Source organism: Lycorma delicatula, chromosome 5 (genome assembly GCF_047948215.1).
Source record: "Lycorma delicatula isolate Av1 chromosome 5, ASM4794821v1, whole genome shotgun sequence".
Taxonomy (NCBI): Eukaryota; Metazoa; Arthropoda; class Insecta; order Hemiptera; family Fulgoridae; genus Lycorma; species Lycorma delicatula.
The window spans coordinates 49,887,249-49,906,318 of NC_134459.1; the positions used below are offsets into that span (position 1 = coordinate 49,887,249).

The 19,070-nt window shown below is 27.4% G+C and overlaps 1 protein-coding gene across 2 annotated transcripts in view; it reads right to left on the reverse strand.

Annotated features, from left to right (window-relative positions):
- Invadolysin (leishmanolysin-like peptidase, invadolysin) overlaps positions 1-19,070 on the reverse strand; it is a 461,280-nt gene that overhangs the window by 11,972 nt on the left and 430,238 nt on the right. For both annotated transcript variants that reach the window (XM_075366080.1, XM_075366079.1), the window contains exons 6-11: positions 18,746-18,924; positions 11,857-12,057; positions 10,020-10,245; positions 6,405-6,592; positions 3,997-4,129; positions 998-1,157 (exon numbers count right to left, since the gene is read on the reverse strand). In XM_075366080.1, coding sequence (XP_075222195.1) covers positions 998-1,157; positions 3,997-4,129; positions 6,405-6,592; positions 10,020-10,245; positions 11,857-12,057; positions 18,746-18,924 — 1,087 coding nt within the window. The remainder of the gene's footprint in view (positions 1-997; positions 1,158-3,996; positions 4,130-6,404; positions 6,593-10,019; positions 10,246-11,856; positions 12,058-18,745; positions 18,925-19,070) is intronic.

Below are 19,070 nucleotides of genomic sequence, written 5' to 3' on the forward strand. Positions count from 1 at the left end.
ATTAAATTTTAATTTAACTTAAATAAATTAATAGGATGTTTTTTTTAGTTAATTAGGTATTATTAAAATTAAAAAGCAAAATAAGATTTGCATATTTTTGTATTATGTTGGATATTGCAAAAATGTTTGCAGTTTTGTGGGGTTTGGTTTGGTACAAGAAAACATAGTTTTTTATCCTAATTTTTAAACGTAAATAAATAGAAAAGAAAGTGTTTAAAAAATTTACTAAAAATCATTTTACATGAATCATATTTACCAGCACCAAACAAAAACCTTATAGCCAAATTTTATGCCAGAAAACTTATTCTGACTTTTTCAAGTAAATCTAAAATATAAAATATTCTGATTAGATGGGAGTCTATAAATATTTAATAATGATTCCATGTTTGATTACAAGACTTTAAAACAAAACAATATAGTTTGATCTTGTTACAAATAAAATCAATTTCCTTATCCTAAGAAAGTTTATCATCTAAAAAATATCAGATAACAGGAACACTACTACTATTATCATAAATTACTAATACATGATAAGCATACCTGAGAGCAACAGTTACATCCATACTTAAAGTTATACATAATCCAATATATATATATATATATTTACATTTATTTATTTACATTTAAAAAGACTATTTAAAAAGTGTAGTTTTCAAAAGATTTCTCATACATTTGACAAACTGAAAATTAAACTAACACTGAAAGTGAGATTTCAAGTAATAAGTAGTATTTAATGAAAAAGTATTATTAAAATTGCCTGCTAATGTTATGAAATGAAAAAGAATCATACTGAGGTTAGAGGAGATCATTTTCAAAATAAGTTGTGAAATTAAATGTATGTATGATATGAATATATTTATAATTTGAGTATTACATTGTGAAAAATAATTTAATATATGTTTTCAAAATCTGAATCATCTCATTATTGAAACTCTCAATATAAAAGCAAGCTAATTTTAAAATAACACATTTACAACAAATTATTATTTTAACTTACGAGGATTATTCTCAGGATACTGGCAATGAGATCCTCTGACGACAACATTATTAGACCGCCATGTAAATTCTTGTATATACGGGCAGTAATCTGCTAGACTGACTGATCCACCATAATACGACTCTAGTCCTTGTGGCACATGCGGTATGTTGTCAAAATTCTGTTTAAAAGTCCAAAAAAATATTAAATTAACATCATAATAAACAACTTTTTGATATATATGTCTAATAATAATATTTAAAATTAAATGAAAAATAGTGAATGCAATGAAAAGTATTCCGATCCATTATTTGAATAAAATCATTCATAAAAAAAAGAATAAAAAACTGTTCACTAAAACAGAAAAACACTTGTTCATTAAATCACCTAGACCCACTGGAATTCTAAAAAAAATTATATTTTACTGAAATTTAGCTTTTTAAGATTCATATTATTCGTCTGTACTGTTCAATTATATTAAATAAACCACAGAGTACAGAATATTGAGATAAGGCATATCTTACCTTAATCTTTTGTGAAAGTACTTTTGCAGATCCCACATCCTCAGTCAAGATTGAAATTAATTCCGTTATTATATAATAAAAATATTAAAATAATGAAAAATGAATATTAATTTAGATGAGTGCTGCTGTCTGTTGCAGTTTTTATAAGACGATCTCCCTCAAACACGGTCTGATCAATTTGAATTTTCTTTTATATTTGTAGAATTTCTCCAAAATCTTTAAACTTTTATTATTATTATTATTCATATTATATTTCTTGATTTCCAATATTTCCAAATTGGCTTGAATATCAGAAATAGTGTTTGTTGTTAATAAGGTGGTCAGAAACATTAGATAAACCCAATTTTTCATTTTTATAATGTCTAACATGTTCAAGAAGTCTGGTTTTAAAAGATCTATTAGTTTTTCCTATATAAATGTGTGGTCACAGTCATTGCATTTTATTTTATAAATTCCACACAAATTGTATAAATTGACTCAGTATGATTACTGCTTTTTAAATATTTTATTATATGATTATCTGTCTTGTATGCAGGTTTAAATTTATTTTTATCATAAACCTTAGTTATACATTCAACTATGTTATCAGTATAAATATTTTAAATATACACTGTTAATTTTTGGTGTGCCATTTGTAGGTATTAGAGATGTAATAATGTTAATTTTTGAAATTTGTTTTTTGTATATATTATCAATTAAAGTGTATTTATAACCATTATGTATAGAAATTTGTTTTAAATCTATTTCTTTGTTTAATTTATTTTTATTTTTTTATTATATTGTGTATAATTAATTGCTCTATTAATCATGTTGTATATGTATTAATTTTGCGTGACCAAGGATGATTTGAATATCTATCTATTGTGGTTTTACTGATTGTGGGTTTCCTATATACTGACATTATAAATTTATTATTACTATTAATTTCAATACTAACATCTAAACAGTTTATTGTTCTTTTTATATCGATTTCTAATGTAAATTTCAAACCATTATAATATGAATTTAATTTATTGAAAATTATTAGATGTTCATTATATATAATGGGATTATAAACAACAAAAATATCATCGACATACTGTGTCCATAATAGTATATTATGAGTATGAATAATGCCATAAATAATTTTATTTTGCTGGCCAAGTTACAGGTTGCTTTTAATCCTAGTTATTCATTTATTTAATTTTTACTACATTTTTTCTATATTTAAATTTAAAAAGGTTTTAATTTTTAAAATAAAAAATAAAAAAAATTTATAATATATTTGATGTATATTTCTGGACTTAGGTGGATCAATTTGGTTTATAATTTATTCATAAAATAATATAAAAAAGAATACAAATAAATACTGATAAAAAATCAATGGTAATTAACAAATGAATAGTTATAAAATACTACAAAAAAAATTAATTTATACATTTTTGATAAAAATTTATCAAACAGTACTGTTTTGGACAATATAAGTCAAAAGTGGAACATTAGTTTACATACAATACAATCTGAACTAATTAAATTTCCCACTCAGAATGGCCATGTATAGAATAAGATAGTAATTTACCTCAAGAAAGGTGGAAATAGGTTGAACCTTCAACTATCATATTTCTCTTTTAAATACAATTTTGGCAATATAAATGTTTAATAGAAAAGTGGAAAACTATTACAAAAGGATCTTTAATATATTTAAAATTCTCAAAAAGATATATATATGTCTCTGACCACCATTTAACAATGAGTATTTTCCCCCATTGTTATTAAAGTAAGTTTCTACTTAATTCCAGAAACATTTTTGAAGCTTTAGTTTCCAGTCCACTTATTCTATGGCCAGTTTCTAAGCAATATTGGGTCATGGTCGATTTCTTTTATCTTCTATACTTATAATAAGATACATGCTCCTTTATTATAATTTAAATCTTTCATTGAATTTACTCAATACATTTTAAACTGTAGTTATTACTTTTAAAAATTAATATTCATGAAAGCTTTTTAGTTTTCATTTTATTTTTACCATCTGAGAACATGAAACATTAAATACATTTAATAACCTACTTCAATTTAACACAAAGCCAAAAGAATTTTGAAAAGTAGAACAATATGAAATTTGTCCTCCTACCTTTTTTAATTAGGACATTATAGTGTTTTTCTTTGTACCATTTTTCTTATATTTACAATAGAAGCAGCAAATCTTTTAGACCATCCTCCCAGTGCTACTGAAAAGATGCTCTAATGTCTTAAGGATAGAATAATTCATCCATACATTATCCTGAAAGTTTTACATCTCTATCAGAAAGAGATTTAACATTAAAAGGGATTTAATACTTTTTACTACACAATTTCTAATTTCTGTTAATTAAAAAAAATTTTCTTTTTTCTTATCCTATAGTGCAATAACATAGTATAGCACAATCTTACGAATGCTGTGCTAAGCAATAAACACAATATAATATATAAAGCTTTAAAAAGTATTTAAATAAGAAAAAAAACTTGAAAAACATCAACCTGATACAGATGTGGTAAACTTAAATTATACTCGACGAGGTTACAAAGAGCTACAGAACTTCTATCATCAGTACATTCTGTCTCTAATGGATCACGTTTCACCTTATCACAAAATGGATGAATAGATTTTCCTCTGCAACAAAAATAAGTTTAAAAAAATAATTGTGAATTACATATCTAATAAAATATTGTAGAGGGGTTTTATGCATTTCAGATTATAATACTTAAAACCATCGTAACACTGTAAGATTGTTAGACATCAAGAAAACTTTTTTCCCCTGCTTAACCTCTGGGAATTACTGTTCAGCTATTACTTCAGAGGATGAATCAGCATGATATGTATGATTGTAAATGAAGTGTAGTCTTGTACAGTTCAGTTCGACCATTTCTGAGATGTGTGTTTAATAGAAACCCAACCATCAAAGAACACTGGTATCCACAATCTAGTATTCAAATCCGTATAAAAGTAACTGCCTTTACTAGGACTTGAACTCTGGAACTCACAACTTCCACATCAGCTGATTTGGGAAGATGCGTTCACCACTAGACCAACCTGGTGGGTTAGATATCAAGAAAACTATTAATGGGCATATACACTCATTAAAAAATATACAGAAAAAAAGGTAAGAAAATCTTTAAAATACTAATCTAAAAATATTGATTAACAAAGAAACTTACATGCAAAAGCTTTATTCAAAAAGAAAAAAAGAAGATTTCTTCCTATTTAATACAGTGAAATAATCAAGCCATCAAAAGCTACACACTAGCAAATATTCTCAGTAGTTACATACAGTCAAATTGACTACTTATTGTTATAAACAGAGATCCTAGCGATTTTTCTACAATCTGGATTAATTTACATAGAAAGAGATAAGAAAAAAATTCATTTCAATATCCTCTGTTAATACAATTTTAATATATAAAAGAATACAAATAGATCCTACTGCTTACCAGATGTAAAGTGATAAAATTAATAAAATGCAATAAAACATAAAAGTTGATATTTAATACCAAAAAAGATAAATCAAAAAATAAATTCCTAAAATATGATAAATAAACATACTGAACACTTCAAAACTGTAACAAAATGTCAGAAACATTTAAGTTCTTGTGTGTTATCTTGAGTCCTTCTTCATTCTATCTAGTATATGTTTTACCATACTACGTACAATATTATAAATGCATAACAATTCATAACAAAATGTTTAATACTCAAAAAATACTACAGCTTCTTAGCAGGCCAGAAATGTTTACTATGGCATGGATCATTGAACAATGCATTCTGTGAAGATTTTTCATGAAACAAGAAATTCAGCCAGATAGTCCTCTAAATGATGTGCTGTCCCTTGGTGATTTTGTAATAATATCTGATAGATCCTCACATATGTTCAATGCATTGCTTATGAGCTCCGAACAAGGGATTAATGAAAACAGACCTGTGATTCACCATCAGGTATATAAATCCTGCAGCTAATTGTCATTATATCCTCACCAGTAATTTGAATATGTAAAAATCCAGGTTGAATCCTATTTTTAATAACCTGAAGATCTCATACACTTTTCTTTAGGATAAAACATCTGTCAGCAACATGAACATGTTTTTTTCTTTACATATATCACTGAAAATCGATTGGTTAGGGAGAACTATACTTGCATGATTTGTGATAAGTAAACTTTCATCTATTTCAGCAATAGGTTTTTTCTGCCAATTTTCCTAACATTCTTTGGACATCATGTAAGAATAAACCTTGCATAAATATAAGTTCCAGTAAATTATTGCTTTCCTGCACAAATTAACTACCAACCAGGGCAGAATTCAATTGAGATGAGTGCTCGGTTCAGCAATAGAAAATATAAAAAAACTGGTCCTTGTAGCCACTAATATGTAAACTTTTTTTTATTTGTATCACCAACATGTTAACATACAAAAGTACAATTTCATGATGAACCTCTTCTTACATTTAGGATTGCTTGGTTAAAATCCTCGTTCTTGGAATTCTCCGTTGCTGTAGGCAGGTTCCACAATCTCAAATTGTTAATCATACCATGGAAAAAATATGATGAAATTTCAAAAAACAAATGATCATAAAATATGAATCCAGAAAGGTTTAATTAAATAAATAATACAATATTAATGCCGGTAAATAAATTCCTAAGTAATTTTTATTGAAGATAAAGAAACTTTTTCTTAATACTGATATATATTGATTTCTATAAAAAATGAGTATAACAACAATTAACTATACTACAATAATTATCAGTTATTATCTGTTGCTTGTAAAATAAAATTAAATGAAACAGGCTTGTAAAACAAAAAGGAGAGGTTCAAGATAACAGACAAGTACCAATTTTGTTTTTTCTTCTTAAAATAAGCTTATTTAAAATTAAAAAAAAAAAATAATAAATACTTTGCTCTATGTGTATCTATCCAATTTTTGCAAGATTTAGTAACAAAATCACAGCCCAGATTGCGACCCCATGTTAGCTCTTGTGCCATTGAATAGTTTGCTTTATACCAGCCAGTGTCTTCCATAAGAGCAAGTGTCAGTCTAGAATACACTGGATTCTGTGTGTGTGTTCCAGTCATGGCTTCATTCTGAAATTATAAAGTAATTACACAGTAATCAGTAGGAAGAAAAAACAAAGGCAAATTAAATGAGAAAAATTCCATGTGCATGTATGCATACACATACATGCATAATTGACATTTTTATCATCCCTGGTGACTAGTAAGCATTGTTAATTCTTAGAAAGTACGTAGTAGGAAAATTCTTGGAATAAAACCTGCTTTAGAATTTTCATTCAAAACTTTCTGAATCCTGAAAATGAAGAAATATTAGTCAGCATAAATTAATGGTGGTTGTTCTGGAAAACATTAGCTAATGAATTTAGTGATGAACTAAAATTTTTCAAATCAATATCACATTAATTTCTCCCAGAACTCTAATCCTATATAAAATGGTTTTTATTCAAATAGTGTTCAAAGATCTCCACAAATCTACTTGCTTCATTTACAGAGTAATAATTATGTCTACCTAAATTCCTTTTAAACCTATCTATGTTTGAACTGATTACTGCTTCATAAATAAATAAATAATGAAAGAAATATTATTAATGATCTTTAAAACTAGCAGCAGGTTTCACATTTCCTTACTTTATCATATATGACTTCACTACTTTTAACTGCTCAAGAACTACTCTTGCTTCAAATGAGATATTAATTAAATAAAATAATGAGTCTACTATTTGTTCTCTAAAACACTATAGAATCACACACATTATTTCAACTTTACCACACAATCTATAATTATTCAGAAACCTTACTGAAATCACCTCTTCCTTTGTGAGTGGTTCTAAGGTCATTTTAGAACGATTTTGGATAACTATAATCAGAATTTGAACTTTTTTTGTACAGCATGCTCATTACTTTGCGTAAGAGTACTTTTTACTTTGTATATTTATTATATAATCTGTTAATGTTAATGCCCTGGTGTTTGATTGATATATTTTCATTACAAAACCACTTCTTCAGCATTACAGTATTCTAAATTGTCGGTACCTCTTACCTTAATTAATATTTTTCATAGTTAAAATATGATGACTCTCAAATCTTTTGTAACTTTTAGCCTTTTAACTCTTTATTTCAGTTTTATGGAATGTTTTAATCTGTAATATCTTGGTTTACCTTGAGCAGTTCTCAACTTTTTTTACCGAATAATTATTTCCCCTACCTCTTCTCTTAAGTCCATTAACATATGCCACAGTGCCATTAAAGCAAAAGGATATGAAATGCATTAGGGTCAATCCATTTGCAGCCCAAGGGTGGGTACTTGACCAATTAAAAAAAAATTGAATATTCGAAACTTACTTGTTTTCTACACATCTCAGGAACTTAAGACTATTTTTTTATTTTTTTTTTTTATTTTAGTAGTTTACCTGTGGCAGCCATTTTTGTTACAGTGCGCACACCTATTTTTGAGATTGTGATGGTTTATGGAAACAATCATAACTAAAAAACTATTGGTCCTGGAAGAATGAAACAAAAAGCAATTTATTTATATTTTCTCAAGGTAAATGATTGGTTCAGTGGTTCATTTACTTATCTCTTTTCTTTCTAAGAGAAAATTACCAATAAGTTGGACATGAAAAACAGTGAAATTTCACTTTTAGTCATTTTTTTCAAGAGGCAGGGATGGCATACACAGATTGAATTATTTTTTATATGTAGGTATATGTTAGTAGTTTTACCATAAATAATATTAATGATGATGTACTTATCCCTATATTTTTATGAATTTTTGAAAACTAATTTTTTTTTAAATTCAAATTTTGGCTTCAAAAAAAAAAATTTGGGGCTGTTGATAAAAATCTAACTGATAAAAATGATTGAATCAAATGATAAAAAATAAATTTGTACAACTTTTAGTGTTTTGGTAGATGTTTATGGCAAGTAAAAACATTTCTTGTGTATTGCACTAATAAAAAAGTTATAACCTCTCAAAAATCATGATAAGCTACATGTTTATTTATTTTTTATTCTTTAGATAAAATCAAATTGTCTCTCTATTTTCTATTAAATTTTTCTTTAAACTGTATCACCTAACCATAGTCTAAGTTTACCAAAACAAATCCAGCAATAATCTCTAAACAAAAAATAAAACCTGCATTTCTTATTAAGCAGGTCATCAATTTGAAAGAGTAATCAAGAAAAATAAATTATAATAAATAAATTATTAATATTAAAAATATTAATTTTATAATTAATAAATAATTAACTAATACTAAATTAATTAATAAACTAAGAGACTGTCATAGCATGTTTGATAGCAGCACATTGTAAACCACTTAACATAGTGAGCCACTGTTGAACATGCTACAATGATACTACTTTTTATACTATTCACATTTATTTTAGAGAGAAAAACCAACCAAGTAACTATAACAATATAAAAACTTCATAGTCTTCTTGTTTCATTATAGAGATTAGGTTGTCTAGACCTGTTGTAGATTTCCAGTACCCATCATTTCCTCGGTCTCCTCATCTCTTTTTCCCACAGATTGATAAGCTAAGGTATCCTCTTCCACATCATCCAACCCAAGTGTTTGCATTACCTTTGTCTACTTTGTTTTATTCTGTTGTATAAAGGTTGTACTGAAAGCTGTCTTTTTATATATCCTCATTCCTGATCTCTATGTGCAACCATGTATACTACATTAAAACAGAATTCATCTCCTGAATTCTGCTATCCAGCTTTTTGGAGTGTACCCAAGATTCGCTACCATATAATGAAGGGGGGGGTAATTATCGTATTATAAAATTTAATACGTGTATCTTTCCATGTTTTATTTTTCACATACCCTTATATGCTCCCACACATTTGCTGAAATTTGCTAAGTTTTTCAAATGCATCATTATCGAACTCGTATATCACATCAGTTATTTAAAATGCTTAAATGCTTTCATAGCAGTATTTATGATGGAAGAAATTGGAAAGCAATATAATTTAAGGATATCACCAATGAAAAATAAAAACTATGGCCTTTAAAGGCAACTGTCTTGACGTACAAAGATAGTGATTGAGCAAGTAAAGGTTCATAGTGGAAATAAAAATTCACTAACAGAGGGGACAGTTTTTTGGCTGAAATGGCGGCTGCAAGTCACTTTTTTCTAATGTGTCTAGCTAAATGATATCTAAATAAGGTATTAGATTTATTACATTTCTAATTGTGTTCGTTTTCTTTAACCAGTCTAGCTTATTCAACCCTCATTTTAATTAATTATTCTAGATTGGTGGGATTCAATTCTTAAAATCTTGTTACTTTATTAATATGTAACTTTATGTATAATGTTATACCATTCTACCATTCTTGTGAATGAACAATAACGATTTTAAAAAAGTATACAAATTTCTAATTTTCTAAAATAAAAAATGAACAATATACAATATAAGAATGTTTCAGCTATTTTATAAATACTAACATAAAACCTATTACTGAAATTAATAATAAATTAAGCATGAAACCTCAAAAACTCTTTTTTCCCAGTGTGTTAGTGCAGTGCCTTCTTCACCCTGATTCTCTAATTCAGCACCTTCTAAATCAGAACAGTTAAAATGTTTCCTGACTTCTTCAACCACTCTCGGTGTCACCATAACTTGAACTTCTCTATCCACCTTATCACCATGTACCTTCCAATCATGTCTAACTATAGTACGTATCACATTTTCACTCCACTGCCTGGCTTGCAATCTGAAATTCAGTTCAAGTTTGATAAATTACCCAACAAGACAATTATATAAAATAACAAGACAAAACAAATAAAATAAATAAAAAAATGACTTAAAACATATATTTCATGAAATTACATAAAAATTTAAATAAGTATGCAAAACTGAAAGTCTTCTGGATAATGAAATGGTTGAAACAGAAAAACTACTCAAATTTTTCTAAGCTGTTAAATTATCAGCTGAATTTAATTTAGTTTACAGTAATGTTTTCCCTCCACTCATGTAATCTTTTTCACTCGTAAATAAAGCATGATGGTTAAAATAGTAACACATAAATAAATAAATCTTTTATTCTAATAGGTACGTAATAATGTATTATACAGATCGTGCTAAAAATGGGTAGATGTGCTATTCCATAGATACAAGCATGATTTTGCAGTATATATGACCAAATGGAACACTACAGCATTGCGTTAATATTTTCCTGGCAGGTCCAGCTGATTTTTTTATCTATTTTGTTTTCAGATATAGACCTACATCAGAATACTTTTATGAATCGTGTCTTCAAAATGACTTGTATTAGAAACATTTGAAAGGTTTTCTGGTTTCTAAGTCCTTCTGGAAGCATATTCTGCTTTCTCACTTTTTTCCACTTACAAGAATAAAAATGTTCATTCCACTTCAGGTCTTATAATCAGTCCTTTCTGGTGATCTGATCAGGATTTTTGTGCTTATGTCTTTAGTGGATTGTGGAAATGTTCCTTATATTCTAGTGTTTCTACCACCAAGTGGGCTAGCTGCATGGAAGATAAGCCCGTAGTAGTAAGCCTGTGAGAGGCTTTTGCACCTTCTACAGACTAGCATAAAAAATTTGCAGGTATAACGACAATAAAAATTTCCATTCTGCTGCAGCAATAAAATTTTCGAGTTTATATATACCAAATTGTCAGTTTTGTCAAAACATTTGTAGAAAATGTCTAAATTTTTATATTCTTTTTAAGGAATAAATGGAAGTGGATTTATGATATTAACATACAGAGAAACAAGTATGAAATCATACCTTGTACCAAAGGTAAAAAAAAATGTAAACAGTAACTACTTTGATGATTTTTTAAACCTAATCAGACATGACAATAGGACCTTTTTTCCCTTTTATTTTTGTAATTCTATGTGATTTACCATATAACTGATGATGAAGCCGTTACTTAATGAAAATCCATATTGACAATAAACAGTAAACAAATATGTTAATTGATTTTTCACAAAATTATATAAAAAATCACAACACAATACCTACCTAAGGTAACAAACTGAAACCACATTAATAAAAACAATTATAGAGAAAATCAAATAACACGTTTGTTTATTTTCTTTTGACACCATATAGCGTTTCATAATTATAAACAATTTCCATCAACTTCTCTTCTAGCAATGAAACATTTTTTTAAAAACAGGATTTCTTAAGCATTGAAAATATCCACAGCGATAAAAAGATTGTCAACTATGAAATAAATCTGTAGTATGTTTGTATGTTTTGTATGTTTTGTAGTAGTGTGTTTTGACACATTCATGTAATCAGATAGATTTTGATGAATAACAAAAATGACATCAAAAAAAAAGTATAGATACTCACTTTTCATTTAATAGTGGTTTTCCATTTTCTTCTCGAGGTGTTAAGGGTTTTCCATCCTTATCACGATAAAAAGCAAAAAGACTAACTGAGAAACCGAGCGCATGTAATATTTCATGTTTAACTGTAGACAGTAATATCTCCAATTCCTGTGGTTTAGTACTTATACTGTCTGGACATAAATTTGCATGTCCTGCAATAGGTCTAAAAGGAAAAAAAATATTTATCAATTTATAAGCATTATTTTTTGTTTAAATTAATATAATATATATTAATAGTCATTCAATAAATGATAATATACAAGAAACATAAATATATATTATGGAAAGTATTAGCAGCAGAACAACATGGATTTTGTAATGGGAAATGTATACAAAAAGTGCATTAGTAACTTTTTATGGAGAATATTTACTGTTATATCTAATGGTAAATATTTAAATATAAGGCGTCTAATTTAAGAGTATCAGACATCATAGATTCAGGAAAAAATGCTTTAGCCATTTTTTTTATAGGTAGGAAACTAAGCTTAGAGATAAATCAAAAGATAGAAGAAATAATAAAAAATTATTGATCCTAAATATTAAGATAGCTGGAATACCACAAAACCATTAATGATTAGAAAGAGTCAAGTAATACTGAATCTAGATGATACAACACTAATGTGACCTAGTGATGGAATAATAAATACATTATATACTTTTGTAAATATGCATTCAGCAATTCAACATTTCATTTAATGTAATTTAATTATAAATGAAAATAAACCCAATTTTATTAACTTTTACTAATTTTATTAACTATTTTATTAACTAAATATAGCATAAAGAAAATAATATTGTCATGATGGTAAAAAGTATTGTAGAGCAGTCACCATTACTAATGAAATTTGTAGGTATAATGATTGGTCTTAATTTCTTTTAGAATTACCACACAAATTATGTTTGCAAAAAATATAAGCTCAAATAAATAAATATTTCATTCTGATAGGTATGCAACAATACATAACATTTATTGTGCAAAAATGGGTTAATATTCTACTTCACAGATTGATAAAGTAACTGTCCCAGCCAGCATTTGTCTAAATGGATCAAAGGAAACAAAAACCTTGATCAAATCAGCATCACAAAACACACAATTAATAAGAAAGCAATACATATATATATATATATATATATATATATATATATATATATACATAATTAAACCCCATATTGGTGATTTAAAATATAATACATGAAATAAGTTAAGATAAATACATAATGATTCTAAATATAACAAATCTGATGTGGACGCCATATTACTTCCTTGTATGCCTATTAAATTACATATAGGAATGATGAGATTTATACCAGATTGTCTGACAATGGTGTGGAAATCAAGTTCTACAACAGGGGATTACCACCATGATATGAACTATACTAACCTCTCTAAATGGGTTCAAAATAAATTACTTCTTAAAATACGTGAAAACTCAGTAATTGTGATAGACAATGCAACTTATCACAAAGTAAAAGTTAATAAAGCTCCTAATTCAAATGCTAGAAAGGAAATTATAGTAAACTGGCTTCAGTTTAATAAAATTCCAATATCTCAAATTGCCTTGAGTATATCTCAAATTGGAATTGTATAATATTATAAAGGAAAATAAAAAAATGCTGTGAGAAATATGCCACAGACAAGATTATAAAAGAAAAACACCAAGATGTTTTAAGACTGCCTTCCTACCACCCTGAACTAAATCCCATTGAACTGGTATGGGGAGATGTAAAAAATTGGGTTGGAAACCCAACATAACTTTCATAATGAAGACATTAATCTTTTTATGGGTAAATTTAGTTCTGTTGCGGGATTGAACAATGGAAACCAAAAGTTCATAACTACTTATGATATGAAGATAAATATAAAGCTGAAGTAGATATTTTAGAAAATACAGTGGTCTTTTATAATATGTTTAGACAAAAATAATGAAAGTGATACGGATGATAGCAGTGTCTATGATAGCAATTCAGATACTAGTACTAAAGCTGTGAGTGGAATAGAGGAGTGTGATATTTGTCTGGCAGTAAGTTATTTTTTTTTTAAAGTTAAATCAGAGATATTTCAGAATTGCATTGAATTAAATGCTTACAGTATAAGGCACAACCCTACAACATTTTATAGGAAAATGGATAAATAGGCCTATTATAAAATAAGATAAATATTATTAATAAGATGAAATATTTACTACAGGTTTTTCAGTTTAAAACATTATAATTATTATTAACATCAAAACCACTCATCGATGGTGGGAAAGGTCTACTAACTATTGAACTGGCTGTACACACTATCTCTCCATATGCCAAGTGAAATGCCTACAGTAGTACTAACAGGCTGACACCCACACTTGTAGTACATTTTCTTTTTTTTTATGATGAATGAAAAATTATTTTTGCAACATATGAAAATTGTCAAACCTGACCAAAATTTGAACTTGGAACCTTCTGGATGAAAGATAGAGATACTACCTCTTCATAACAGAGGTCTGTAAATAAACAGTGAGAGATTTGAAGTTATGCGTCAGACTGGCTAAATGTGTCATTAATTTGTTTGGCCTTTCTGTTTCTTTATTAATAAACTACACATTGCAGAACATAAAGACATGAGATCTATAATTCTATTGTCTGTTAAAGCCCATTTAATAAAAAAAAAAAGTGATGATGTAAATGCACAGCTAAAAGGGACAGCTATGTTAGCAAATTATTCAAACTGACCTCATTTATTTCTTAAATACAGTCAATAATTAGATGCAGGAAGGCTAAATAAACATTTTTAATGCAAAACTTAGCATATTAAATTTGAGAAAGTGGCAATATTTATTACAAAACCTATTACTACAGCAAATTATTGTTCTCAGTAAATAAATAAAAATTCATCTGCTAATATTGCTACTTCACATTTTACACACTAAGACATTCACAGCTGGTCATATTACAGAAATAAAAATGTCTTACTTTACAAAAGTCGTAATTTACATCCTGCAATACCCACACGTTAAAACATTAATTAGTTACAGAAATACTTATGAGATAAAGAAATCTTTTGTCCCATTCTTTCAACCACAACATTTAGTATGTCTGAAGATAAAAATACTATTACACAGTATATCTCTCTGGAAACAAAACAGAGTATCAGTGCACATAAAAGAACTTTCGTGAGTGTCAATAAGAAAAATATCAAACAAGAAAACATATTTCTTCTACAACTTCTTTTAATTTTTTAGAAATCATGACCATATTAGGTCCTATTCCAGCTGCTATCTTTTTTAGGTCTTTTTATACAGTCCTTGCCTTAAAATAAATAAATAAATATCAACAACAAGCAGTAAAAATACATTTTTCGCCGAGAGTGTTGGAGCCTCCCAAAAAAAATTTGTTAGATATGGTGTTACAAGATATTTTTGTTCTTATAAAGTTCTGCTTCAATCCAAAATAAGTGAGAAAAAGGTAGAAATCCATTTTCAAAACAGGGAAAAAGTCAGAACCCTGAAGAGCTTTTCAACAAAAATTATTGCAAAATGTACAGAGAATTTAATTTCTTTGAAAGAGAATAAAATATTCAAAACATTTCATCAGGATATGAAAGATGTTGAGATGTCGATCTTGACATTTCAAAAAATTGTATGCAGAAAATTTGTTAAAAATTGTATAGAATTAAATTATTTTTCATAATGTTTTTTTATGGAATGTAAAATAAACAACAAAACAGCAAAAAACCCTAAGAAAGTAGAGTTTCACTTTCTAACCAATCCCTCACATTATTCTGTCATCACATCATGGAAGACATAAGAAGCCTTTTGTCCAAAGTATTCCTTGACTACATCACTGCCTAAGATCCATACAGAAGGATTTTAGCACAACTATGATTCTGTTGAAAACTCTTCAAATGTAACAGTTAAGGATAGTATTGTGTAAACACAAGACCCTTATAACCAATTATTATTTAATTGTCCACATATATGTTAATTTTCTTTAAATACAGATAATATAACATATATACAGATAAAATATACAGATAATATAGAGGCATATAACTACCAGTCATATGCCTCAATAAGTGGTTAATGTTTAACAGAACATATTAAATATTTACTTCTATAAAAATTTATATTTTTTAATAGCATCTACTGAAGAATTAAAAAAATAAGTTTATAACATATACCACAAACTGTACACCTAATAAAGTATTTTATATTCTTTTGTACTTTATGACATGCTTTCCCTAAATTTTTCCATTTTTTGTTTTCATTTTAATATTATAACATCGAGCATTTCTAAGTTAATGAGAAGTAGATAGTTAAAAATTAATTATCAGATATTTGCCTAGAATTGAACCCAAGGCTAAATTATTTAGATACCGAACATGCTTCAAAATAAGATAAAAATTATAGGGTTGTTTTATTTTATATCCAATGGCATTTCTGTTAATCCCCAAAAATCTATTCATCAATAAAATCAGTCTTCAAAAAACTGAAGGAAAACAAAAGAAAAGTTGTTTACTTTTTTATTTTCTAGCTTGATTTTATGATTGTGCAAAGTAAGAAAAAAAATTCTAAAAATGTTTTAGTAGCTTAATAATCAATATTTTTTCAATCAGGGAGTTGCTGGTACAGCAGCTGTTCAAGTAACATTATTTTAATAAGATGGTTATTTGAAAATTATCAGGAGCTTCAGGATGTTTTTGCTATATTTTACAGGACATTTCTCTCATCAAAATAACGAAAAAAGTTCATAAAAATATAGGTTTGGAAATGCTACAGGTTTGGCTACAGGCTATAGGTTTGGCTTCTTTTTGAGTTACAGCTAGCAAAAGATTTCACTCAGATTTCTGCTCCAAAATCAAATTAATATTACACTAGAATGTTATTAATATTACACTGACACAAATTATTTAACAAAATTAGTTGTTTTATCTTACATTAAAAACTGAAAAAATGGGTCCCAGAATTCCAGTAGTTTCCAAGAGAAATATTTTTAAACCCAAAAGGTTAATCAGAAGCATACCTTTTAAAATCTGAGTATATATATATACTTTGTTAAATTACCAATAACAAAATAAAACTTTAAAACAAAATTTGTTGAAAACTTAATACCGAGAAATTTTGCATAATTTAAATCAAGAAAAATTGAATAAATTTTTAAAACATCCACATTTATTGGTAACTGAACACAAAAATAATATTCTGAAAATTTTGCACAAGTCAGAGCAAAATTTTAACTTTACAAGTTAAAAGTTAAAGCCTACTTTTCTTAAAATAATTTTTTAATAATATGTAATGATAAAAATTAATATTAATTTTATTCTGATAGGCTTAATAAAACTGTTTATACATTAAGTAACCATTATTAAACAGCAGATTGTGTAGTATTGTTTGAAATTAAATTATAATTTAATTTTTTTTAAAAGAGTACATAAATGTTAATAAGAAAACAAAAATATAAAATTAATATGAAAAATTAATATGATTTTTTTTTTATTAACATGATATTGATAGATTAATTAATATCAGCCCAAATATAAATGTTTTAATGAGAAATTTACAGTACGTTTAAGGTATTGTATATTACTTAATAACTTACATCATTTATTAACTTTGGTTTATCCAATTTTTCTAATGTCTTTAACTCCTTATTTAATAAGTTAAGATAGATTTAAAACATTTCTTGCACATGATTACAATGTATGTTTTATTTACAACAAAGATATAACTTAAAGGAAATATTCCATAATTTTAAAAACATATACAAAAATTGGCATAGTAGAACTGGTAATAACATAAGGCAGTACATAAATTATATAAGAAACATGAAATACAATTGTTTATAAAATTAACAAACATATTTACAAATTAGATTATTTTTAATGAAGTGAGTATTCTTAAAATGACTGTTTTTAATAACATGAAATATTTCACTGTATCATTACTGAGGTGATCAATTAGCACCAACCTGCAAGTTAGCTGAGAGAATCTGCTGTACTAAAAAATTGCTCAAGAACAGGATAAAGGCCTCAGGCTTACATAATTAAATAAAAGTAGAAAAGAAATATTATTATACAAACACGGGTGGTGTTTTCCAATTTATAAAATTTATAGACAATTTTCTAAGTAGTTTAAAGTCATTTAATGTAAAGTAATAAAAAATATTTAACTACAATTTTTTGTTGTTATTCACTCATTAAATTGACAGCAATTACTTCTAGTAATACTTTCAAGTTATCACTCAGGCCATTATTAACAGAGTTCTGTCCTTTACAACCAGTTTAAAGGGAATCTATTTATGTGAGGGATATTTTGTGTAATGTGTGTGTGTGTGTGTGTGTGTGTGTGTGTGTGTGTGTGTGTGTGTGTGTGTGATTTTTTACTCTTGATATGGGTTATTGTGTTTGTGTGAGTTATATTGCATGAGTGTGTGTTACCATGAGTGTTCATAGTATGGAAAAAAAGATTTTCCTGTGTTATGTGTGTTCTTTCCTTGTGTTGGTGTTATCCTTGGTGTTGCATGAGTGTGTTTGGATGTTTCTTCACTTGTGATTGCAGTGACAATTGTGTGTGCAAGCATTTTTGCCTTTCCTAAAGTAATGCTGCAAAACGATTCTCAGGAGGGATGGAGGATTAGTTGGCAGTGCACAGGAACACATGTGCACTTAATAAAATCTTGCGGACACTGCTTTGGTGCCTGTAAATGAGGTTCCTCCACCTAACTAAAAAAAAAAAAAAAAAAAAAAAAAGAGGGATTCTACAGTAAATGCAATACAACTGATTCAATTTCATTTCAATGTTTAAAAGTTATAATTCTTTTGAAGAACAGTAGAAAACAATCAAAACAAGCACAAAAGCGTATAATGTATATGATACCTGTCAAGTTCTGCTTCCTGCTGACAATGAGCTGCATAAGCAACAGTCAGGCCTTTATGACAACGTTCTGTTTCCATCGCACTCACATAAAACACAAAATCAGCACCGATTATTCCAGGTCCAACACTTGAATTAACCACACCACAGTCCATTCCAGATGCATTGCAAGTCCTGCACACCTAAAAAATAATACAAACATACATCAACAGAAAGTACAGTAGTTTTATTTTAATGTTTATTGTTAAGTACATTTAGTAGAATTAAAGGAAAGCTAAACCACCAAACCAAAATGGGTTTTTTTCATATCTTATCCTACCATACAATT